General features: G+C 39.1%; 1 protein-coding gene across 1 annotated transcript in view; it reads right to left on the reverse strand.

Moving 5' to 3' along the window:
• Nucleotides 1-23,935, reverse strand: part of GLG1 (golgi glycoprotein 1) — a 156,990-nt gene extending 133,055 nt beyond the window's left edge. Inside the window, exon 1 of the mRNA XM_044663114.1 lies at nt 23,483-23,935. Within this exon, the coding sequence (XP_044519049.1) occupies nt 23,483-23,935 (453 nt within the window). The remainder of the gene's footprint in view (nt 1-23,482) is intronic.
• Between the last annotated feature and the right edge of the window lie 302 nt (nt 23,936-24,237).

The raw sequence follows: 24,237 nt of genomic DNA on the forward strand, positions 1-24,237 counted from the left end.
AACTACCACACCAATGCAACTATCAACAATTTGGAAATAGGTCTTGAACAATGACACATGTTAAAACCAGTGGAAAAGTGCATCGGCCATGGATGGGGGGAGAGCGGGGGGGGGGGGGTGTGAAGGGGAAAGTAGGAGCTTGAATCATGTAACCATATTAAAAATGAATATTAATTTAAAAAAAAAAAAGAATATAACCATCATCCCAGTCACCCAAACTTAACACCTAGGTGTTACCCTTGATTCCTCACTCTCTCATTGCCCATATCCAATACCCATATTCTGGTGAGGTTAGCTGTGACAATATCAGGACTCTACGAAAGAAATAATAGCTTTTGAGTCAGATTATTTGTAAACAGTAATGCCCATATTTAACTCCGCCAAGGACGGTCCCAAGCCCGGCTGAAAAAGGAGGAGGGTTGGGCGTGAGGCTAGCACCTCACCTCGTAAAAAGTCTCACTTGCTACAGAAACGGCAACCTCATTAAACCAACAAAACCAATGATCGCCTAGTCTGGAAGATTGCTCTCCAACAGAGTCCATGACGTTGCCAGACAAGCACTGAGCTGGAATCCACCAGGGAGGAGGAAAGTCGGAAGGCCAAAACAGATCTGGTGAAGATCTGCCGAAAACGAAACAAAGGCTGTCGGAATGACATGGGCCCAGCTGGGGGAAGTTGCCCAGAACAGAGTCCATTGGCGTGAGATGGTTGCGGCCCTATGCTCCTAGGGAGTCAACAGGAATAACACACATAACACAACAATGCCCATAATTAGGACTTCTAAGTTAAGAGGGGCTAATAAGCACTTCCCAGAAATCATTCCAGTACTTGGCTGGTAGGAGTCTGTCTTAAAGATAAGGAAGAAAGAGAAAGTAATCTTCAGAGTATGAACATTTTCTACAATCCAAGAGTATAATTTAACAATAGTCTTTTCATCCTTAATCCCATAAGACTATGTTCCTACAATACAAATCCTATTCTCCTATGCAGATGCCTGCCAATGGCCTAGTAAAGCCAGAGATCAACCTCTCCTTGGACAGAGGCCATTATACTCAGTAAATTATTCTTCCTCTTCTAAATCACCATCTGGGATTTCTTCTTTAGGCTAGAAAATTTTGTAATAATAAAAAAAAGAGGAAAAACATCCTTCAAAACCTAAAAAATAAAAACATCATTGTTAGAGAACATATAGGTGCCCAAGTGTAGTCAGGAGAGAATGAAATTAGAATTACTTGATAGAATACATTTGATTAATAAAAAACTATTAAAATATACAATAAAGTCACTATTTAAAAAATGTTTTAAGCCCTTACCATCTTAGAATCAATATTGTGTATTGATTCCAAAGCAAAAGAGCAGTAAGAACTACACAGTGGAAGTTAAGTGACTTGCCCAGAGTCACAAAGCTAAAAAAAATTGCTATAATTTAAAAGTACATAATCTTTTTTTTATTTATTCCTAAACCCTTAACTTCTGTGAATTGGCTCTTAGGTGGAAGAATGGTAAGGGTGGGCAATGGGGGTCAAGTGACTTGCCCAGGGTCACACAGCTGGGAAGTGTCTAAGGCAGGATTTGAACCTAAGACCTCCCTTCTCTAGGACTGGCTCTCAATCCACTTGGCTACCCAGCTGCCCTACATAATCATTTTTATTCTGACAGTAGGGCACTTGTCATTCTCTAAAGCAAACACAAGGAAGATAATTAATTTGATATTAAATACTAATTTATAGTAGGTTAAAAAATCAAAATTTTAAAAACAAGATAATTGCCTAACAAATAACTTGGAGATGGAAATTACAAATGGAATAAGGAATGATAAAAGAAGATAGAATGGGATGGAAGCTTAGTCAAGAATGACTATCAGTGAATGGAAGAAAATGAGATGTACTTGGATATAATAAGCATTCATTATATCATCATCTTCTACACAACTAATGTTATTAGAAGAATGATTTTATTAGTAACCAAACTACTACAATAAGGACTCAAATTAAGTGGGGAGAAAGGTAAAGAGTTAACTCTGCTTTACAAATAATAAACAACACTATTACAGAATATAATGCTCTAAACTACTAAGATGGGGGGAGCACAGAAATGGAAGCCTTTGTGTAGTTTAAATTATATATTTTTTAAACTTGCACCTTCCTGGAAAATTTACTCCTTGGATAATTTTTTTTTAATTTAATAGTTCATTTTATGTCCAAATGGAAAATGTTGAGTTTTGAAATTTTCTTCAAATATACATGATCCAGTTACCAAAAAGTGACTAAATACTCCATCTCGGCTATTTTAAAAGTTGATTAAGATGAAGTGTAAAGTGTTGAAGAAATTGATTTTGAAAGTTCAAGACAGAGAAATTCAGATCAGACAACAGTTTATCTGGAAAAGACTCACTACAAGCCAACAGTATATATGACAGCCAAGAAAGCTAGGGTGATCTTAGGCTACACTCAGAGAGGCTCAAGATCCCAAAGTACCCTTTCTAGTTAGATTACACATTAAGTAGCCTATTTGCTCTCTATCACAAAGGACATCCCCCTCCTCTCTTCATGCACTTTGCAGTCCATCCTCAATGACTAGAATACACACTGTCCTTATCTCAGCCTCTCTTACTGGCCTACATGAAACTCCCCCTGAAATTACCTTGTCTTCTTTGTGTACATTTAGTATGCATTTTTATGTTGTTGTAGTGTAGGCCTGACTCAGGTCAGACAGAATAGTTCAGTCACATCTGTTCCTAGTTGTTGAAGGTTCAAAGACAATTTATTTTCTTTCTAATGCCCAAAAGGTCATTGATCAATTTACCTTCCTAGTCAAGAGGCCATTGGGGGCTCACCTTCCTCTGAATCTGTATTACCTTCCACTCAATTCCACCACAATGTGAATCTTGGTGTCATTTCAAACTTGTCCTACTATCAATCACCAAATGCTCTAGGCCTGTGTTAGCAAACCCATAGCACAGGTGCCTCCGTGTGCCAGAGGGACCTCCAATCCCCCTCTCTACAGCACTTGAGGACATTTTCCACATGTCCCACCCCCCCTCTGCCCAGCAGCCCAATAGGAGCACTTCCTCCCTCTCATCTGGGGTAATGGGGGGGGGCCCTCACAGGTGAATTAAAGGTGCAGTTTGGGCCCACAATCTCTAAAAGTTTCGACAATACTGCTCTAGGCCATACCAAACTCAATCTAGTCTCATAAACCATACAATAGTTAACAAAAGTGAGTTGGCTTAGCCTTAGGCTGTGTAGTGAGGATACAGTCCTGGCTCAGGTGATAGCTGCTCTGCTGGCCATGAGCCCAAGTTCTCATGAACTGGCTTTTTGTGTTTGGGCCACTAGGGAGCTACTCCAAAGGTTTCAGCCTTAGTCCTATGGGCCAGTTTGGTCTAAGGATGGTTTTTAATACCTTTTAAATGAAATTAACCCAGCCTAACAGAAGGACATTTTCTAGGGGCTAGGACTATCTTGTTTTTGCTTTGGACCCCTAGGATCTAGTAATCACGCAATAAATCCTTGCTGGACTGACACATATTAGGAAGAGGTATTTTAGTTTTTAAAAATGAAGGGGCAGTTCTGCTGTCATCCTTAGTTATGGAAACCACCTTTTAGGTCAGATATTGATATGCTGGAAAGTGTTCAAATTAATTTCCAGGATGATGAACAGTCTTGAGCACATGCCATATCAGGATTAGCTGAAGGAAAATAGAAAGCTTTATGGAACAGAAAAACCTTGAGGAAAGTGGGAGAAGAAAATAGCAGCTATCTTCAAGTCTTGAATAGATGTCATGTGCAAGAGGGTTATCCTTGTTCTTCTTGGTCCCAAAGGGCAGAACCAGGAGCAATGAGCAGAAAAGTCATAAACAAATTGAGGCCTGCTACCAAGAAAAACTCCCTTACAATTAGCACTAGTCAAAAGTACACTCAATTGGCTATTGGAAGAGGTTAGTAATTTGAAAAGCACACTAAGAAGATGTAGGTTCAAATCCAGATGGCAGAGAGGATAAAGCACTGGGGCTGGAATTAGGATTGCTCGAGTTCGAATATGACTGAGACCCTCACTAGTTGTATGACCTTGGGAAAGTCACTTAACCGCCATCTGCCTCAGTTTCCTAATCTATAAAAATGGAAATAATAATAGCACCTCCCTTTCAGGGTTGTTTTGAGGATCAAATGGGATATCTGTAAAGCACTTAGCATTACAGATATTAGCATAGTGCTAGGCACATAGCAGGCACTTAATGTGTTTCCTTTCTTCCTTCTGATGTTTACTCCCTGTATAACCTTAGATAAGTCACTTAACCACCCTAGCTCTCAGTTTCCTCATAAACTAAGTGAATTGGACTAGATGACTTCTGTAGTCTAGTCTATATTTAGGCCTATGATCCTATGGCCAGGAAGTTAAGTGAATTTTTATTCCTTGCCCCACACCCAAACTTCCAGTAAAGGCTATATAACCACCTGCCAAATGTGTGGGAGTGGGGATTTTTTTCAAGGTATTCATTAGACCAGATTACAGTTGTGTTAGGTGTTACTATACTTATATAACACTTTGCATATATTATCTTATTTGATCCATACAATAATCTGATAAAAAAAATGGAACAGACCTGTGATGGGCAAACTGTGGCCCCCTGAAATGTTCTATCTGGCCTCTGGCATTATTCCTAATCTGATGAATACAATGAGTAAAATACAATACAATGAAACTTCGAAAGAGTTGCCTTAAAAGCAGAAGGACAGATGAGCATTTCCTTTCCTCTGGCCCCCTCTTTAAAAAGTTTGCCCATCACTGGACTAGACCAAAGCTTCAACTAAAACAGCTGTCACACTTAAAACCAGAGATAAAGAAATACTGGTTAAAGATTTCTCTCTTTTGCACTCATGCAGAAGAAGGAAAACTTCTGCCTAATCCATCTACAACATAACATCCTAGAAAATAAGGGATGTAAATTACCTGACATTATAAGTCATTAGTGGTTGATCTGCCAGTATAGGACAATTAAAACAACACTCTGGAGCTCTTCTAAGCGGGTCCACTTAGGTACAACTTGAGTCTCAATCATATTCCAAGCTAACACTCAAGCCAAATGAGTAAGTTTTCAAAACTGATCTTTTTGTATCTCTAGTACACTATCATGAGCAATTAATTAATGTATCCATTAATGTTAATTGAACTGAATTGCTTAAAGGTAAAAAAAAATATCACAACTAACTTCTCTAAATCAATAGGTGGTTTGTGTCAATAGATAGTAATCAATAAGTGAAGAATGAGAACCCATCCGACTGAACTAAGTCAGAACTACTACCTCACCCATCTCAGATGCAAGAATTCTCTTTTCTGGGTCTTCAGTAGCATTTCCATAGGGAGCTGCAACCATGGAAGAGAACTACTAGGGAAGAGTTTGGGAGGCAGTGGGGAGAAATGCTGTTCCTGCAACTCTTGGGCTTATGTTGCTGGTGGTGGCAAGAACAGAGGGCTCTTTCTTCACATGGGACTGCTTCTCTACAGATGGATGTAGAAGTCAGTCTAAAAGCAGGACCAAAGGGCCAGGGGAGTATTGAAATCCTCAGAGCTCATGGTCTTTGGATCCTGAACTATTCACACTGAGGAAGTGTGGTGGACAAAGTATCAGCAGTGGTTTGACCCTCCTTACCGGGTCTCCCTTAGGACACACTTCATTACTTCAGTTAAGCTGGTTGCATGCCCCCTTGATGGAGGCTAGCTGGATAACTGGAAGTTAAGGAAGAAGAAAAAATAAAGTCAACTCTTAAGGCTAAAAATCTGAATGACTTGAAGAATAGTAATCTCCTCAATAGAGGTATGGGGTGTGTGTGTATGTATTGTGTATAATATGTATATATACATGCATAGTGTGTATATCACAAATGCCAGGTTAAGTATTAGTATAAGCATAATAGATAATATATAAAATGTGTATATATAATATTTGTATATATACATATAACACATATAACACAAATGAAGTATTAGTATAAACATGACTTTACATTTCAAGGAAATCTGAATTGATTCTAGTAAGATATAAGTATGATTAATAGAATATGCTAAAAATAATCTGAAAAGTAACAAATTTTGCTAACCATGAGGGAATACTTTCTTCCTAGAAAGTTTCAAAACTTCTGGAAGGCAATTTGGAATTATGTGCAAAGGGCTTTAAAAGACTGCCTTGCCCTTTAATCCAGCCATACCACTGCTAGGTTTATAGCCCAACGAGATAATAAGGAAAAATACTTGTACAAAAATATTTATAGCTGCACTCTTTGTAGTGGCAAAAAAAACTGGAAAATGAGGTGGTGTCCAACAATTGGAGAATGGCTGAACAAATTATGATATCTGATGGTTGTGGAATACTATTGTGCTGAAAGGAATGATGAACTAGAGGAATTCCATGTGAACTGGAAAGACCTCCAGGAATTGATGCAGAACAAAAGGAAAAGAACCAGGAGAACATTGTACACAGAGACTGATACACTGTGGTACAATCGAATAAATTTTTCTACTAACAGCAATGCAATGATCCAGGACAATCCAGAGGAACTTATGAGAAAGAACACTATCCACAACCAGAAAAAGAACTGTGGGAGTAGAAATGAAGAAGAAAAACATATGATCAATAACATAGTTTGGAGGGGATATGATTAGGGTTTTGATGTTTAAAAATCACTCTATTGCAAATATGAATAACCTGGAAACAGGTTTTGAACAAATGATACATGTATAACCCAGTGGAATTGCTTGTTAGCTCCAGGAGGAAAGAAGAGAAATGGGGAAAATCATCAATCATGTAACCATGGAAAAAATTCTAAATTTTAAAAAAGAAAATTAAATTAAAAAGAAAAAAAAGAAAGATCCACAAAGATCTGAAAACAACTTCATGCTAAATGCTATAGTCACTGAAGCATACATCAACAGACAGAACAATCTAACACTGAAAAGACCACAGCAACATTCTTATCCCCTACATATGAGACTGTGTAAATGGAATTAGCTCACCCTTAATGATTCTTTAGACTTTAGCTACCAGGAATATGTCACCCCACCCAAGTTAGAATTAAAAGGGGGGGGGGGCATGTCTATAACCCACATGTGCTACTAAGTGACAAATCAAAAACAAGTGACTGCCCCCTGAGCAGTCCGAAACAAGGTTGAGACTGTCATTTGTCCACGAAGAACTGGAGGGTGGATGCAGGAAGTGACTAAACGAACTATCTTTTAAATATGATGGTAACTTCCTGTGAAGAGGATTTTGGTCTTTTGAACCTGTCCTTGAAGGAGCTCATTGAGACCTCAGACTGCTTCCTTTTGAATTGTCACGTGGGTAAGTTAGGCTGACTCCCTTTCCTTTTCCTAGGCGTTTCTGGAGGCCTGAGGCCTCTTTTCTTAGAGGAGGGATAGTGGCTAGAAGCCTTGTTTAATTAACCTCTGTGTCCCCCTTGGTGGGGGCCTCTGAAGCCCTTCCTGGTTCGTCTCTGGACCTGGTTGGAGTAACACTCACACTCACACTCACTTCTCACTCTCACTCTTCACCCTTCCTAATTGTAAATAAACCACCATTAAAATCATCCTGACTTGGGTCTTTTATTTTAGAATCAGGTAATCTGGTGACCAAACTTTAAACCCAACCATAATTTTTCCCCCTTTACAAGACTCACCCTGGAACAAAGAGCCACCAATGGAACTACTTGCTTTCAGATCATTTTGAGTGTGTTCAGAATTAGGGTAATAATGCATTAAATAAGCAAACATAAATAAGACTCCATGATATTGTGGAGTACTGAGCTAAGCACTGGGGAAGAACATTATTTTAAAACCAGAATCCTATTTTTAAACAAATCCTAGTGTTGCATCTTTTACTATAAAAAGTGATTTCCTTGTCACAACAAACATGTCAGCACTTCAAAATGACCATGCTGATGAAAATACAATGAATCCTTTGGAAGGAGATATTCTCCACAAAAGATGTTTCATAAGTTGGTCCACTTAACAATGAACCTATTTATGATGTACTTTGGATATGGTATTTATGTAAAGTATTAGAATTTCCTATAAAATGTCAAACAGTCTTCATAAAATGATACTTTATTATATTGTAATGGATATTTTCATCATTGGAAAGGGGCTTAAGTTTTACTTGAACAAGATACACACATTAGAATCCTACCTTACCCTGAAAATAATTTTGCTGTTTCAAGTTCTCTTACCAATAGTAAGAAAGGGAAACTGAGAGTCTATCTTGGGAAAAACAATAGTTTTTCTCCTGAACCTTTATGAACCTTTCTCTCTACCTCCAAGTTCCATAAAATTGGAAAACATCTAATCACTCTTCCAGAGGACAAAAGATCATTATATTCACTCTTCCTGTCTGAGTTTCTGTTTACTAAGTCTTAGGTGCCTATGGACACATTACTCAACCTCCTTCTGTCTCAAGGTCTTCGATGATAAAAATAGGGTGGGAAAAGTGATCCCTAAGGCCCCTTTCAGTTTTACATTTATGACTCCAGGATACCTCTCCAACTTCCTTATACTGCTGCTTATACTAATCTCGATCTCTCTCTTTTTTTTTTTTACTATAACATTTTCCCCAATTACATGTAATAACAATTTAAACAATAATTTCCCAAAATTTTGAGTTCCAAATTCTCTCCCTACTTCCCCTCTCAAGATGGTCAGCAAATTATTTGATATAGATTACATATGTTTTACTTTCTAAAACAGAACCTTCCATGACTATCTTCTAAATGTTCCCTCCTGCCTTACAGCAAGACTAACTCAGAATGACAGAATTACAGAGACCAACTAGTCCCACCAATAACCCTTTTGACAGCATAATCGAAAAGTGATCCAGAATTTAAATGTCTGCTGAATGATCTCCCTGTGACCAGGGACACGTTACCTATTGAGGTAGTTCAATCCATTTTAGGATAGTTCTAGTAATAAGGAATTTTTATCTCATACCAAGGCTAAATTTGCCTTTTAGTAATTTTCACCTATTGCTCCTAGTTCATTTTCCAAAGGCACTAAAAAGTCAGTCTTTCAAGAAGAATTTAAGTGATTTCACCTCCTCATTAAGGAAAATAACCATTTTCTTACCTGCAAGGTTTCTTGACCTCAGTGCATGATCTCATCTCTCCAATCCATCCTCCACAGAGCTAACAAAGTGATTCTGCTAAGGTACAAGTCTAACAATGACCCTCCCTAACTCAATAATCTTAAATGGTTTCCTACTGTCTCTAAAACCAAATACAAGCTTCTCTATTTGGCTTTAAAAGTCCTTCACAATCTATCTATCCTTCCCCCCACCCCAATTTAAACTTATTAAGGCATTAAACACCTACTTACTCCACTTCCTCTACAATGAATTCAAATTAACCTTCTTGCAATTCCTCATAAACGGGATTTCCCTTCTCTGAGTCTTTGCCCTGGCTAGTCATCATGCCCACTTTTCCAATTCCTCATGGAATCTCTCTTTAAGAGAAGTGCTTTGAGGAGCTCATTCAGAAAGCCCTTCCTCATCTCCGCCCAATTGCCAGTGCCCTCCCTAACCACAGTGGCTTGTGAATTATTTGAGACACACAATTTTGATATGATTTCATTTTGTGACAGACAGCAATGGTTGTGTGTCTACTAATATTAGGCTGGCATAGAACAGCTGACCCTAGACACACAAAACCAGCTCTTTATTAGCTCTCTGTCAATTATGTTCTGGATTTCATTTGATATACATGCATTCCGTTGTTCCTTGCATTTAATGCTGTGGTTTTAAAGAATGGATAATTACTACAAGGAAATGGGTAAATTAAGGTTCCTAAAAAGCACAACTCAATAATTGTTAGGGATACTGCAGAAGCTATTGTTATGGGGAAAAAAATCAATTATTTCTAGCATCATTCAAAACCAAAGTGAAAGAGGATTAGTTGTACCAAAGCAAAGTGGGGTCAAAAATGAAAAAAAAAATGTCAATTAGAACAAAAGCTTGCTACAAACCAGTCTAATTAACCCTGGTGGGGGGAGGGGAGGGAAGCAGATTTTCAAATGAACCCACTAGCTGAAGGGAGGTGCTCTTGATTCCTCTAGAGCACTGATGGACAAACTTTTTAAAGAGGGGGCCAAAGGAAAGGAAATGCTCATCTGTCAGTCTGCTTCTAAGGCAAATCTTTCAAAGTTTCATTGTATTGTATCCTACTCATTGTATTCGTCAGATTAGGAATAATGTCTCTGGGCCCAATAGAACATTTCAGGGAGTTGTAGTTTGCCCATCACTGCTCTAAAGTATACAGCATAGGTTTCTTGAAGTAGGAGGGATAGTAAAATAATCAGGTTTTTTAAAAGTTGCTAATGGTTGCTTTTATGAAAAGAAATGTTTATTAGTGGCCAAACAATACAAAAACTTGAATAATGAAGATTGGACAACAGAACCCCAGATATTCTTATGCGGATTAACTCAACTCTATAACCCAATTACAAACTAAAATGAGAAAATATAAGAAAGTGCTTTGTAAATCTTATAGTACTAGATAGATCTCAGCTATTATTACTATTGTAAATGAATAATAACATGAAAAAGTGAGAGAGGAAAGCTAAAATTAGTAAGGACAAAAATCTGGCATTCATTAGTTAAGCAAAATTTGGAAGAAAAAAATATTTTGTTGATGGAATCCCCTTGGAAAGGCAGAAAAGCTAAAAATGCTCTTTTCCCCTTCCCTAACTAAATATGATTAATGTGTCAATAACTTGCAAAAATCTAGGCATCTTATTTCTGAAAATTCCTCATTTGGGAAATGTAAAAGGAACCTGAGATAGGGAGAAGGAGTGTGACAATAGAAAAATTTGTCTTCCTGGGGTTCAAAAGGCCTCTGTTTAAGTGCAAACTCGACATATATTACCTATGTGACTAAGCAAGTCTGAGACTACAAATTGCAGAGTGGGCGCTGACCCATGCAAAGATGAATAAAAAAGCATTTGGAATTCTAAATACATAAACTTAAGATACTAATTGCCCCAAGGAGTTGACATTTTTATAGGAAGAAATCTCATTTGATAAAGGAGTAGTGATTACAGAGGGATATTTTGGTTTGAAAAATCACAAAGATGGTGAGTGGAGCTCTAGCAGAGTAAACTGATATGCTCTTTCCAGGAACAATAACAAGAGTTTGTTTGATTTTGATTCAAAAATTGAAACCACAGTCAGTAAGGATGTGTCAGCAACAGCGTGGCATAGTGGATACAAAGCCTGCCTCCAAGCTAGAAGACCTCGTTGTTTAAATAACCTCTTTTCCCTTTGGAAAACATTTCACTTCCTACACTCGGCTTATATAAATTGTTGTTGCCTGTTTAAGTCCAGAAGCAGTACGATGTAGCCTCAGAGCCAGAAAGACCTGGGCACAAGTCCTGCCTCTTTCATACTCCAGCAGTGTGACCTTAGCAAGTCGAAACTTACCTGACCCTCAGTGCTCTAGACAGTGATAAAGCTATTGAGAAGGTACTGTGGGGCTAAAAAGCTGGAACCAGGGCAAGTAAGGGAATCAATCACCCATCAATCAGGACAGCAGGACACTGAATCATCAGGGCATGAAAGGGTTAGAGAAAGCTTCCACACTCAGGAGTTTTCTATGCCAATGAAATCCTTCCCGCACTCCTACCCCCAATACCAGAGCAAACAGAGCTCCCTCAATTTAACAAACATACCCAGTTTCATTCTGCATTTGTAATTCTGCTACATATAGTAAGGTAGCATGGGGGTCATTTTTTGGCTCAACTACTTAGTACCCATGTGACATTAAGGAAGTCAAAAGCTCTCTGGACTTCAGTTTTTTCATTTTTGTGAAATGAGGAAATCAGATTGGATCATTTCTAAGATACATTCAACTCTAAGATCCTAAGACATCCCAGTCCTCTGTCAAATAGGGAAGAGGATGGTGGACTCTAGGGGAGTTCTGAACTTGAGCCATGGGACCTAGGTTCAAATCCCATAAAATGCCATTTTATTACCTCAGTGATCTTGATCAAGTCACTCAACCTTTGTGTCTTTATCTTCAAAATGACAGGACTGAACAACATAGCCTCTTTGGTATATATCTATATATAATCTTTAAGGTCCCTTCCATCTCTGAAAAACCCCATCAATCTATCAATATGCTTTATGCTCTAAATCAGTGATGGGCAAACTACGGCCCTTGGGCCATATGCAGCCCCCTGAAATGTTCTATATGGCTGTGTGACATTATTTCTAATCTGACGAATACAATGAGTAAGATACAGTACAATGAAACTTCAAAAGAGTTGCCTTAGAAGCAGACTGACAGATGAACATTTCCTTTCCTTTGGCTCCTCTTTAAAAAGTTTGCCCATCACTGCTCTAAATCTAGTGTCTCTCTAACGCAACCAATATTTGTTACCTCTCCACATCCAATTTTAACTCATTTTCAGTTATCAATTTGGGCACAATACTAAAGCCATCATAGGAATTTTTTTCTCCTTAAGTTTGAAATTCATCTATTATAGTTTAATAAGCTCCACTTTCCAACTCTAGGGTTAAATACTTAGGCTAAGAATATTGGAAAGAAGATTAATTCTCTTGACACACAGAAAGAGATCAGAAGGTAACACAGAGTTTTTAAAGTTCAGAATTTCTAATCTGGACAGCTAACTTTATAGGTATAGCAGTAAAAGTAGTTTTAAAACCAGATTCCATCACATCCTATTAGATATATAAACAATGTTTTCATTTTAAACTTTTCATTGTAAACAGGAGAAATCTTTTAGACTACTACTGCTGGAAAATTAACAGCTACAATTAAGTATGCTAGGAATGTAGTGATCCAAATAAAAAAGAAATGTCTCTATTTTTGGCTGTCCACGTGTATTAGTTTCTTATTACTGCATAATAAATCAGAATACAACAATTTTCTATCAACAAATATCTACTGACACAAAATAGATACTTCTAAAAATCATTTATTGCCCATTTTAACATCTTATGGACAACTTAAGTTTCAGCAAAATTTAAAAAATTTAAAAACAGGTCACTTCATATTCATTATTCCTTAGGCTTATGGACTTGCCTATCAAATCACATGTAAATTCCTCAGACAATGGTGGACAAGGTCTTCCTGAATCTTGGTTTTCTCGTATCCTCAAATATTCTACTCCAGTGTGAAAAAAACTTCCTAATCACAAAGGGCTAAAAACTATGAATTATTATTCCATTCCTTAATCACCAAGTACAATGTCCTATTCTGCATATAATATTCTCATTTCTACCTCTGTGTCTTTGTTTATTGCTCATCTTGTGGCTGGGTCCAACTGCTTAATTCTGACAGGCTATCTCCACAATGACTATCACAAATTGATTACTGTTCCACACTCCAGCATTACCATGCCCAATAACTAATTCTTCCCAGTTAGTGAGAATCAGCTCCAGTGTCTGAGACCAAATCTGAAACAGGACCTCCTAGCTACAGTCTTTGTCAAATTCATAAGAATGAGAGTTATTCCCCAATTGATACATGGTCAAGAGATATGAACAGTTAGTTTTCCAATGAAAAAAATCAAAGCCATATATAGTCATATAAAAAAAATGCTCTAAATCATTACTGACAAGAAATGCAAATCAAAACAATTCTAAAATATCTCACACCTATAAGATTGGCTAAAATGATAAAAGAGCAATGTTGAAGTGGATGTGGAAAATGGGAACACTAATAAAGTTAGAACTGTGAATTGATCCAACCATTTTGGAGAATAATCTTGAATTATACCCAGAGTTATAAAACTGTATACCATGAAAAGTAAAGCAAGTAGAACCAAGAGATTTTATACAACAGAATTAATGCTTGAAGAATAATTTGTGAATGTCCATCTCTTGAGAAAGAAATGGTAAATAGAAAGGCATAGTTTATATATACAGCTTTTTTTGTTAAGCAATGGCTCTTCTAGTGCAGGAACAGGGGAGGGGAGGGAGATACCTAGAAATTTTGATGTAACCAATAAACTGAATAAACAAAATTTTTTTAAAAGAAGCTATTCTACTGAGTCTATACAAAGAGATCATACAAAAGAGGAAAGGACCTACTCGTTAAAAAAATTTATAGATGCTCTTCTGGTGGCAGCAAAGAATTGGAAATTATGGAGATGTCCATCTAACAGGGAATGGCTGAACAAACTGTGGTATGTTAGTGATGGAATACTACTGTGTTGTATGATAAACAGGATGATTTCAGAAAAAGCTGGAAAATCTACATAAACTGATGCAGAAAAAGAAGAACCAAGAGAACATTATACTTAGTAACAGCAACACTATGGAAGGATCAGCTGTGAAAGACTTAGCTACTCTCAGCAATACAATGATCTGAGACAATTTTCAAGGACTTAAGAGAAAGAATACTATCCACCTCCAGAGAAAGAACTGTTGGAGTCAGATGTGGATTAAAGCATACAAAACCTTTCACTTTAACCAATACAGAAGTATGTTCTGGATGATAATACATGTATAAGCCAGAACAAATTGCTTACCATCAATTGGGGGAAGGGTGGAGACACAATTTGGATCATATAATTTCAGAAAACATGTTGAAAACTGTCACTCCATGTAATTGGGGAAATAAATCATTTTTGAATAAAAAAAATAAATGAAAGTATATAAAAAAGAAATAGTTAGCTACTTTACCTGTCATAAAGAAAGAACTCCAGCAGATGTATAGATAACTGAAGTCTTTCATTACTATTGTATCACACCTCTGTGACAAGCTTATGATCTTCTTTCCAAACTCATCTATATCCTATTTTTGCCCAGGTGAGCTATAATATATATATCCAATGATAAAACTTGTGTTTCCTTTTCACAGACCCAAAGTCAAATGCTCTCCTCACCAGGAATTCCTTATACCAATGGTATCTGTAAGAGTCCAGGCATATACTAATCTTGATAATATTTTTGGGGTGCTCAAAAGTTGACTCATGATATTTCTAATGATTGGTTTCTGTAACCTTGAGTTCTATTAAGTCTTTAACCTTGTCAAATTACAACCCAGTCCTGAGGCTACACTCCAAAAGACTGACCAGATATCTCAGTATCTTTGTTTTACCAAAACTATCAGACAAACTCAAATGCCTTAGGTCATATGAACTCCTATTCTGGGAGTTAGCTACATCCCTTGTTTTAGGATCTGGATACAGTATCTTGGGATGATTACCTCATAATGTTAGGAATCTCCCTTCTCCTCTTTCTTTTTTGTTACCTCCCCAATAAAAATCAGTATGCCTGACCATAAGGAAGATCAAGTCCACCAAGAGCCTACTCACTGTTAGGCTTACACTTTGCTGCAATTCTCTTGTCTCTGAGTCTTTCTTTCTTTCTTTCTCATGTCCCCTCTCTCATCTCTAAAAACCGAAAAACCCTATTTTGTAGCTGCCTGAAGCCTTCTTCATGGGTGAACCCCTGAGAAGGGAAGATAGAGACTGAGGGAAAATGGGTGGAGGGGTTTTAAGTGAAAGGAAACACAATAAAGGAAGAAGGACTCAAGAGACAAAGAGTTCAACAACATGGGCTCCAGTGTGTGTGTGCTCTTCTCATGGTGGAAAGAAAGAAAGCTACATGTGTCCCCGATCTTTTACTGGAGAATAAAGGAATGGGTGATGGGAGGTAGTTAATGTGACATGGCAGAGAATTTAACATTGGCTCAGTTAACAACCACAAGATCACAGAGAAGGAGACTAAGATAATTTAGGACTCAGTGCCCAGCCCAGAGGTCCAACTGACCTTTGGACTGAAGATTTAGGGAATGGTCAGCATAACATAAGCTCAGAGTTACACTTTGTTACAAGGCTTAAGTAATCAATCAATCATGAAGTTTGGTAAATGAGCATATTGTTCATAAGAGTCATTCTTAGAATACATCTTTTATACCTGAATGATAAGTTCATGCCTAGATCCCCATAATATCATAGACATATATAACCTCTCAATCCCCTAAAAATAATCCAACAAAAAAATATCAGTTAGGCTGTGATATGCAGTTATGCAATTAACTACTGGGAATAAGACTGAGTTTGGTGCTGAGGTTATGAGGTTATGAGGTTATGAGGTTATGAAATGTCAGCACTAGCAAACCTTAAAGATCATGCAGTCCAATGGCCCATCTCTGGATAGACGAGGTCGTAATAGCTTAGAAATGGTTACTGGCATTCCAAATCATCTCCACTACATCATCCTCAAACACTTGTTTTTCATCAAACCCTTTTTTTGCATAGCTATTGTGATGAGTACAGTTCTAGGCACCACATTTTAGGAGGACAGCAAAAAGGAGTGTGTGCAGAGGGCAATCAGGCTGGTGAAGGGCCTAGTGTTCCCAATGTGAGGACCAGTTAAAAGAAGATGGGGGGGGGGGGGGTAAGTACTGTTATTGAAGGAAGGATTACACAGGTCCCAACAGGCAGAACTAGGAGAACAACTTGAAGTTCTAAAGTAAATCAAAGAAAAACTTTCTAGACAAAGCTTTTGTCTAGAATGGGCTTGGAATTGTTCAGGGACTCACCATTTCCCTGGGCTTTTTCAATAATCTATTTCTGCTCTCCTTGCCTCAGATGTCTCCCCACTTCAGCCTCTAGGACCAAACCCAGACTCCTCTCTTTGGCTTTAAAGCCTTACACAATCTGCCTCCAGTCCACCTTTTCCTTGACCCCTTCACAAAATGGCCCACTTTATTGAGATCCATGGACAGCATTTAATTTCCTCTCTCCAAACCTAGGCAAAGGCTGTCCCCATGCCTGGAATATGTTTCCTCCCAAGGTTTCCTTCAAAACTCAAGTCCCACCTCCTCCTTGAAGTCTCTCCTCAGCTTCCCACCTCCTTGCAAGTGTCTTTCTCAGCCTTCTGTATCTATCTTGTCTTTATCTTTAGACTTAGGTATTATTCTCCCTCCCCCATCAGAATAGAAGCTCCTCGGGGTAGAGGCTGCTCTGCTTTTGTCTTTGTATCCTCATTTCCCATTAGTTCTCTCAAAATTAAGTAGACTGTCCCTGGTTCTCACTCACAGGAGTTCTTTAATCAAGAGCTAGAAGTCTTGATGGATGACACAATGACACGTGTTAAAACCAGTGGAAATGCTCATCAGCTATGGGGGGGGGGGGGGGCGGGGGGTGGTGGTGAAGGGGAAAGTAAGAACATGAATCTTGTAACCATGATAACTTTTCTTAAAAAAAAAAAATTATTTAATCAAGAGCTAGAAGGATCCCATAAAAAGTATGTGGTAGGAAGAAAGAGGGCAGGGATGAAATCCATTTTTTTCACTCACACAAGCAAATTCCAAGAAAAGGAAAAAAAGCTCTCCACCAAGGTGTGAGTGTACCTTTTCTGGAATCCACAGCCCTAAAAAGTTAACCATTACACTGGTATGAAATTCAAATAGAAGTATTTACTTCTATAAATCATAAATTAAAATTATCTACATTGCATTATACTTTGATATTTTGTTAAACATTTCCCAATTACATTTTAATCTGGTCCCACCAGGAAGTTTTGCCTTTTTGACATTTGTGTCTGGAGTACTGAGGTTAAAAGATTCCATCAGGGTCCCCGAGTCAGTATATCTCAGAAGCAGGACTAAAACCCAGGTTTTCATTTTCAAGACCCCATAGCCAGGATGCCAACTATTTCTCTCACGCTAAAATGAGCAAAAGAAATGACATTCTATTATTTTAAGCTTTGTGTTGGATGTCAAGAAGTGGAATTCAAATTCTGACTCAGATACTCATTTAGCTATGAAATCCTTGGCAGGCAGGTGGCCCAGTGGATAGAATCCTGGGCCTAGAGTCAGGAACATCTCAGCTCAAATCCAATCTCAGGCATTTACTAAGGATTAAATGAGATATTTGTAAAGCAATTAGCACAATGCCTAGCATATCATAAAGTATAAAAAAAAATTTTTTTTAATCCTAGACAAATGCCAACCACCAGGAACTTCAGTTTCCTCATCTATAAAAACAGATATAGCAATGTTTTATTGTTGGTCAATAGTGTTCAATGTGTCATGACCTCATTTGGGGTTTTCTTGGCTAAAATAATGAAAATGGTTTGACAGTTCCTTGTCCAGCTCATTTCACAGAGCAAGAAATTGAGACAAACAGGTGCTCTATCCACTGTGCTACTTACCTGACCCAAGATAACAATACCTGTACTAACTACCTCAAAGGGGTGTGGTATGGCTCAAATAAGGTAATGCTTGTAAAGTGCTTTGCAAACTTTAAATAGCTATACTGTACAGTTGTTCCTACATTTGGTTCATGGAGGGGAAGAGAACAGACCTGTTCTAAAATGATTCTAGTTCTATCCTGACCCAACCATTAACAGTCCCATTAATATGACCCAAGCAATTGGCCCAACTGCTTCTTACTTCCCAATTGTCTTTTCCTCCAGTTGTCTTTGGAGAAGAAGAAACTTGGGAAGCAGTTCTATTTTATGTAAATTAAGTAGATGTAGGAGGAGAGTGAAAAGAGGTTTTTTTTAATTTGTTTTATGCACATTATTGGTTTAAGACTGATCCATTAATCTGTGTTCAATTCTGCACAGAGCAGTGGAGAGAACTCTGGACTCTTTTTAGGCCACCTGGGTCCAAAATGCCAGTTGTCACAAATTTCTATGTAGGGAACTACTATTTGCAAGGCAATAGGAATATAAAAACACAAAGCAGTCCCTGAATCAAGGAGTGTACATTCTGCTGAGGTTTCATAAAACCTGCAAACCAATCAAACAAGATCACATGAACAGGGAGAGAGAACAATTAGCCTGATTAGGAAAGGCTTTGAGAAGGAAATTAATATCAGTGAAAGTCAGAGGTGAGGAATGCTGGCTCCTTGCATCCCTGTGCAAGGAAAGGCATCAAATTGGAAAAGGATCACATTCTGCTAGTTGTGTGACACTGTACAAGTTTGTGTCTCTAAGTCTCAACTAACTGCTGGGCTGTTACTCCTGCTATCTCATAAGTCTAAGAGGAAAAGTGCTTTGTAAACCTTCAAGCTGTATATAAAGGTGAACTGAATACTCTCTTAGAGCACAGTTCAGGGTACTAGATACTTGGCTGCAGAGACCATGAAACTTACAGTATAATACTGGCAAAGAGAAGGAAAGGCCCCAAAAGATTTAGAACAGAGGTGCCATACTGATAGCTGGTCAAAACTTCCAAGTGGAAATGGAACTAGAAAACATTTAACAAAATAAACATGAACATAATATAATACAAATCATGTTAATTTGAAACTTTATATACTTTTGAAAGTATATAAGCAGGCTGCAGGGATTGTTTTTGTGTTTGACACTAATGATTTAAAGAAAATATACACCATGGGGATGACAAACACTGGAAAGAGGCAAAACACAACCAAAAGGGAATTTTCAATATGACAAAACCAACGTCTAGATCAATAACTCTATTTTCACCCTCAGTGCCCAGCACATCTTCCTGACACTAGACACCATTTGTAGTCTTAAAGTGCTTGAACACCTCAAATAATAGCTAGTTATCATAACAGCTAGAGTGTCTATAGTACTTTTAAGATTTGCAAAATGCTTCACAATTATTGTTTCATTTGGTCCCCAGGAAACTGAGGCAGAGATTAAGTGACTTGCCCAGGATAATACAGCTAGTGTCGCTGAAGCACAATCTGAACTCAGCTCTTCCTGACTCCAGGCCTGGTGTTCTGTGTACTGTGATCCCCCCAATCAGATGTCCAGCTAACTTCTTAAAAAGGATTTTCTTCCATCTGTGCATGAAGGGCAGACTATCCAAAAACTCCCATAGACAGATAGATAGCTAGGCCAGAGAAATCTGTACTTTTCTCTTTCTGACCATGCTTTGAGAAGAAATCTTCATATTCCAAGGCTACCAGTCAGTAATCAATCATTATCATTCAACTGATTGACCTTTTAGTAAACTGAATACTTTAAAAAAATCATCTGAGAAGGTCTTTTAAAGATTTAACCCCCACTTAATAACATTACTTTAAAAACTTCATGAAGGAAGCTATGAAAAAGCCATAAATTAAACAATTCGGATAAAAGATAATTAAGCCTATCATATTGTTTATGTAAAAAGTCAAATTTATTGGCATACAACAATTCACTTGGAAAATTTAAAATAACTATGGGGAAGCACAGAAGTCTACTTCATTAGTATTAAACGTTATCTTTAAGTACACTTATTAATGTGAACCACAACATAAATTTTAATATTTCGCTAGGAAAAAGACAACTTAAAAACCTGCTTGAACTTAAAACTTCACCAGACACTCCTAGCACACTTTTATAACCAAAATAAAGCAGTTTGCATTCTTTACACTTAAATATTCCATAGGTTTAGCATCTCTACCTTTTCATAATCCTGATAAGAATGCAAAAAAGTTTCCCAAGATTTGAGCTCAAAGAATAAAAAAGGCTGTCAGCTTTTTCTTATTCCACTATGTTGATAATTTCATATTACTTGTATCTAAAGTACAGTTCCATAAGCAAGTTGCTATCTTTCAAATGCATCCATCAGAGCTAAATTCCAAAGTCACATACAGTAAGATTCCATGTTAAGGGCTTCAAAAGAAAACAAAAAACATGTTGCTCATGTTTTTTAAACCACAGCTCCTTTAATTTAGAAGACTTCTCTTTGTATTCCTAAAGAAGCATAAAATTCAACAGTTTTTCACTTATCCTCTGTCAGTTAATCAACAGCATTTACTGAGTATCTTCTGGGTATAAAAAAACTGCTCTATATAGTCCAGTGAATTATTATCAATTAAAGTCTTATGTATGGGGGGGCAGCTGGGTAGCTCAGTGGATTGAGTCAGGCCTAGAGACGGGAAGTCCTCGGTTCAAATCCGACCTCAGACACTTCCCAGCTGTGTGACCCTGGGCAAGTCATTTGACCCCCATTGCCCACCCTTCCCACTCTTCCACCTAGGAGCCAATACACAGAAGTTAAGGGTTAAAAAAAAAAAGTCTTATGTAGTAACTTCTTTCCGCAGCTTCTATCAACTCTGTAAGAGGAACAAAATGAAGTTACCTCCAATCTTTCTTTGTCCTGTCACCAAATAAGTCAATAATCTACCAGGGACTAGAATCCCAGTTTGGGATTCTTTCCACTTAATAAAGCAGGATTTCATCTATTATGCCTATTTAACAGATCCTATAATTAGTCACATATAAATAGTCTCCTCTCTGCTAGCATGGCTAATGGGGATTATAATAGTGACTGCTGAATTTAAAACATTCCTATTGCATATCATGTAAAGGAGTCTAGAGGCTCCTTGATTTGGAGGCCCCAAACTTCAGTTCAAGAATCTCCTTCTCCCTGACAGCAACAGGATCACCATGGACTCACACAACATTCTAAGATAATAAAAGTTATAAAAAGATTACAATCTGTTTTAGAAGAGGAAGCTCACACGCCAGCAAAACCACAGGTCCCTGCAATACGGGCCATGTAGGGGTTAGCATATTCAAGGTGGAGAGGAAGAGAGAAGCCAGTCAGAGAGGGTCTAGTCTGCCTTCCCTATAAGCATACACATATAAAATCCCCTTATCCTGCCGAGTAGTACAGTAAATGATAGCATTAAGAGATATGGAAATCACTGACATAAAGATCACTTGGAGGAAAACTGACTATACATCTAAGGACTAAGGAAAAATTCAAAGAATCTTAAGGGAATAAACTAGAGGATTAATGAAAATCAATGTACTACTATAGTCTCCAAGCCTCTGAAGTTCAATTATTCACCCTACAGTGACTTTAAAAGAAAACAATCAAGGAGAAGTGAAAGGGGGGAAATCACAACACATGTCAAAAGCTGTAAAGATCAAATGGAAATATATTCACTATAGTACGTTAATCTTAAAGTGTCGTATAAATGTAAGCTTTTATTAATTCTTATTCAAGTTTAAACTTAAGCTGTTTTTAGAAAGACAAAATTTATCTGGGAACAAATTTCTTATCCATAATGTCTTTCTATGTAAAAAAACAAACAAACAAAAAAAAAAAACACCAACAGGACCAGTGATTTCATTCGTGTAGGAATCTACTCCTCCCAGTGAAGGAAACACCCTCAACTAATGTAGGTCATCAACTGATCCCAAAACCAAGTGCCGCTGGAGGCACTGGGAAGTTAATGACTCGCCTCCAGACTCCAATGCAGGTCAGTTATCTTCTGTTATATTAAGGGACTTCTCATATCCTTTTATTACACTTTTTAAAATGGACCTCAGACTAATAGAAACAGTAGAGTGTACATTCAACGTGCACATCTTTCCTGGATGCTCTCCTCTACCTACCTGCTCGGACAAATTCTAACATCCCTAATGCATATGCCTCCTGTAAACAAGCCTACATGCATTTCTACATCTGTATTATGACCTCTACAGGAAACAAGAAAATCCTCAATGTTGACTAATTTATCAGCCCTAATTTAATCACACCATACAATTTTCGGTCTACCCAAATCTGAATTATTATTAGAGAACTAAATTTGGATACCAGAAAAACAAGTCATTTATGAAGGACAGATCACCAACCTCAAAGGCTAACCGGACTTCTATTTCATTTTCAAAAGCAGCAAAAACTTGTCGTGCTTTTGGGTTGCATACTAAAAATCTTCATTTATTTATTTTTTAGTTAAACTCTTACTTTTCGTCGTAGAATTAATACTGTGTATTGGTTCCAAAGCACAAAAGCAGGAAGGGCTAGGCAATGGAGGTTGTGACTTGCCCAGGATCACACAGGTAGGCCAAATTTGAACTCAGGACCCCTGGCTTTCTATACATTGAGTCTCCTAGCTGCCCCCCAACAGACTTTAAAAATGGTACTACCAATTCATCAAAGAGCGAAATGTCTAGAATGTTGGGCTGGGTTATTGCTAGGAGGACAAGAGCCTTAACACTTTTACCCCGCCTTAAACACTAGGAAAAGTCTGTAGGAAAAGACCCCTAACTTTTCTCGGTCTCAATTTCCCCATCTGTAAAATGGAGGATAAGGGCAGTAGCCACTCGAGCGAGGATCAGGGAAATAACCGACAGGGACTATAAAGCGCTTCGCAAATGTGAGTCATCATTACCATGGCGGACACCACAGGGGGCCCGGGCGGCTCTGCCCCGGGGTTCTCGGAGGCGGCTAAGCCTTCTCCACCAACTTGTACAAAAGTAGCGGGTTCCCGGACCTGTCAATGGGAGGCTAAGAAGCCCCCGCCCCCCCCAGCGCGTGCCCCTCGGAGAACACCACAGAACACACAAAAGGAAGCAGGGGAAGAAGGGAGCCGCGGACCGGACCGCAACTCCTCGGACATTTACCCCTCCCTCACCCACTACCTCCTGGGAAGGAGCAGCGATCCTTCCCAGACCTGCACGGCCCAGGACGCGGACAAAGTGGCCGGCAGGGCAGGGGCGCCCCTTCCCCTCCCCCTGTAGTCCCCCCTCCCAGCGGGGGGCGCTCACCTCCCGCACGTCCTGCAGACACTCCAGCACCGCCAGGTTGTTGCTCCAGGTGTGCTTTGGGCACACCCGGGTCACGTCCTCCCGACACGTCTCCTCCTCCGCCAGCTTCCAGCCGCCCCCCGGTCCCGCGCCGCCCCGCCGGGCCGGCCCCGCTCCAGCCGGGAAGGGCTGCGGCGGCGGTGGCGGCTGCTGCTGCTGCTGCTGCTGCTGCTGTTGCTGCTGCTGAGGCTGAGGTGGCTGCTGCGCCTGCGGCTGCTGCGGAGGCTGGGGCGGCTGCGGAGCGTGCGCCTGAGGCTGATGCTCCGCGGCATCTCCGAAGGCCCTGAGGCCCAGCACTGGAGCGTGCAAGGCGCCCGCGTTCTGGAGCCTCTGGGCCCGGGCCGCCACGAGCAAGAGCAGCGGCAGCGCCGCGGACAAGGGGAACATCCTCCGTACACGTCCACACGCCGCCATCTTGGGTCCGCGGCAGCCTCGACGTACCCGGCGCCGCCACGTATTTAAATGAGGGGCGGGGCCATTGGAGGCGTGCGTCGCCGTCGCCCCCGACGAATGGGGAGCGGCCTTGCGGCGCCAAAGAAAGGTTACTGGAGAAAGGGTGATGCCACGCTCAAGATGGCAAGCGCACGAAGCGAACCTGGAAAAGAGCAGTATCCTTTTTTTTTCTTAATTAATATTTTGAGAAAAAGAAGCAAAGATGGAGAATGCTGAAGTGAGAGTTGTGGTGGCTTCTCTCTAGGTGACTCATTTGCCTGGCG

Source organism: Gracilinanus agilis, chromosome 2, assembly GCF_016433145.1.
Source record: "Gracilinanus agilis isolate LMUSP501 chromosome 2, AgileGrace, whole genome shotgun sequence".
NCBI lineage: Eukaryota > Metazoa > Chordata > Mammalia > Didelphimorphia > Didelphidae > Gracilinanus > Gracilinanus agilis.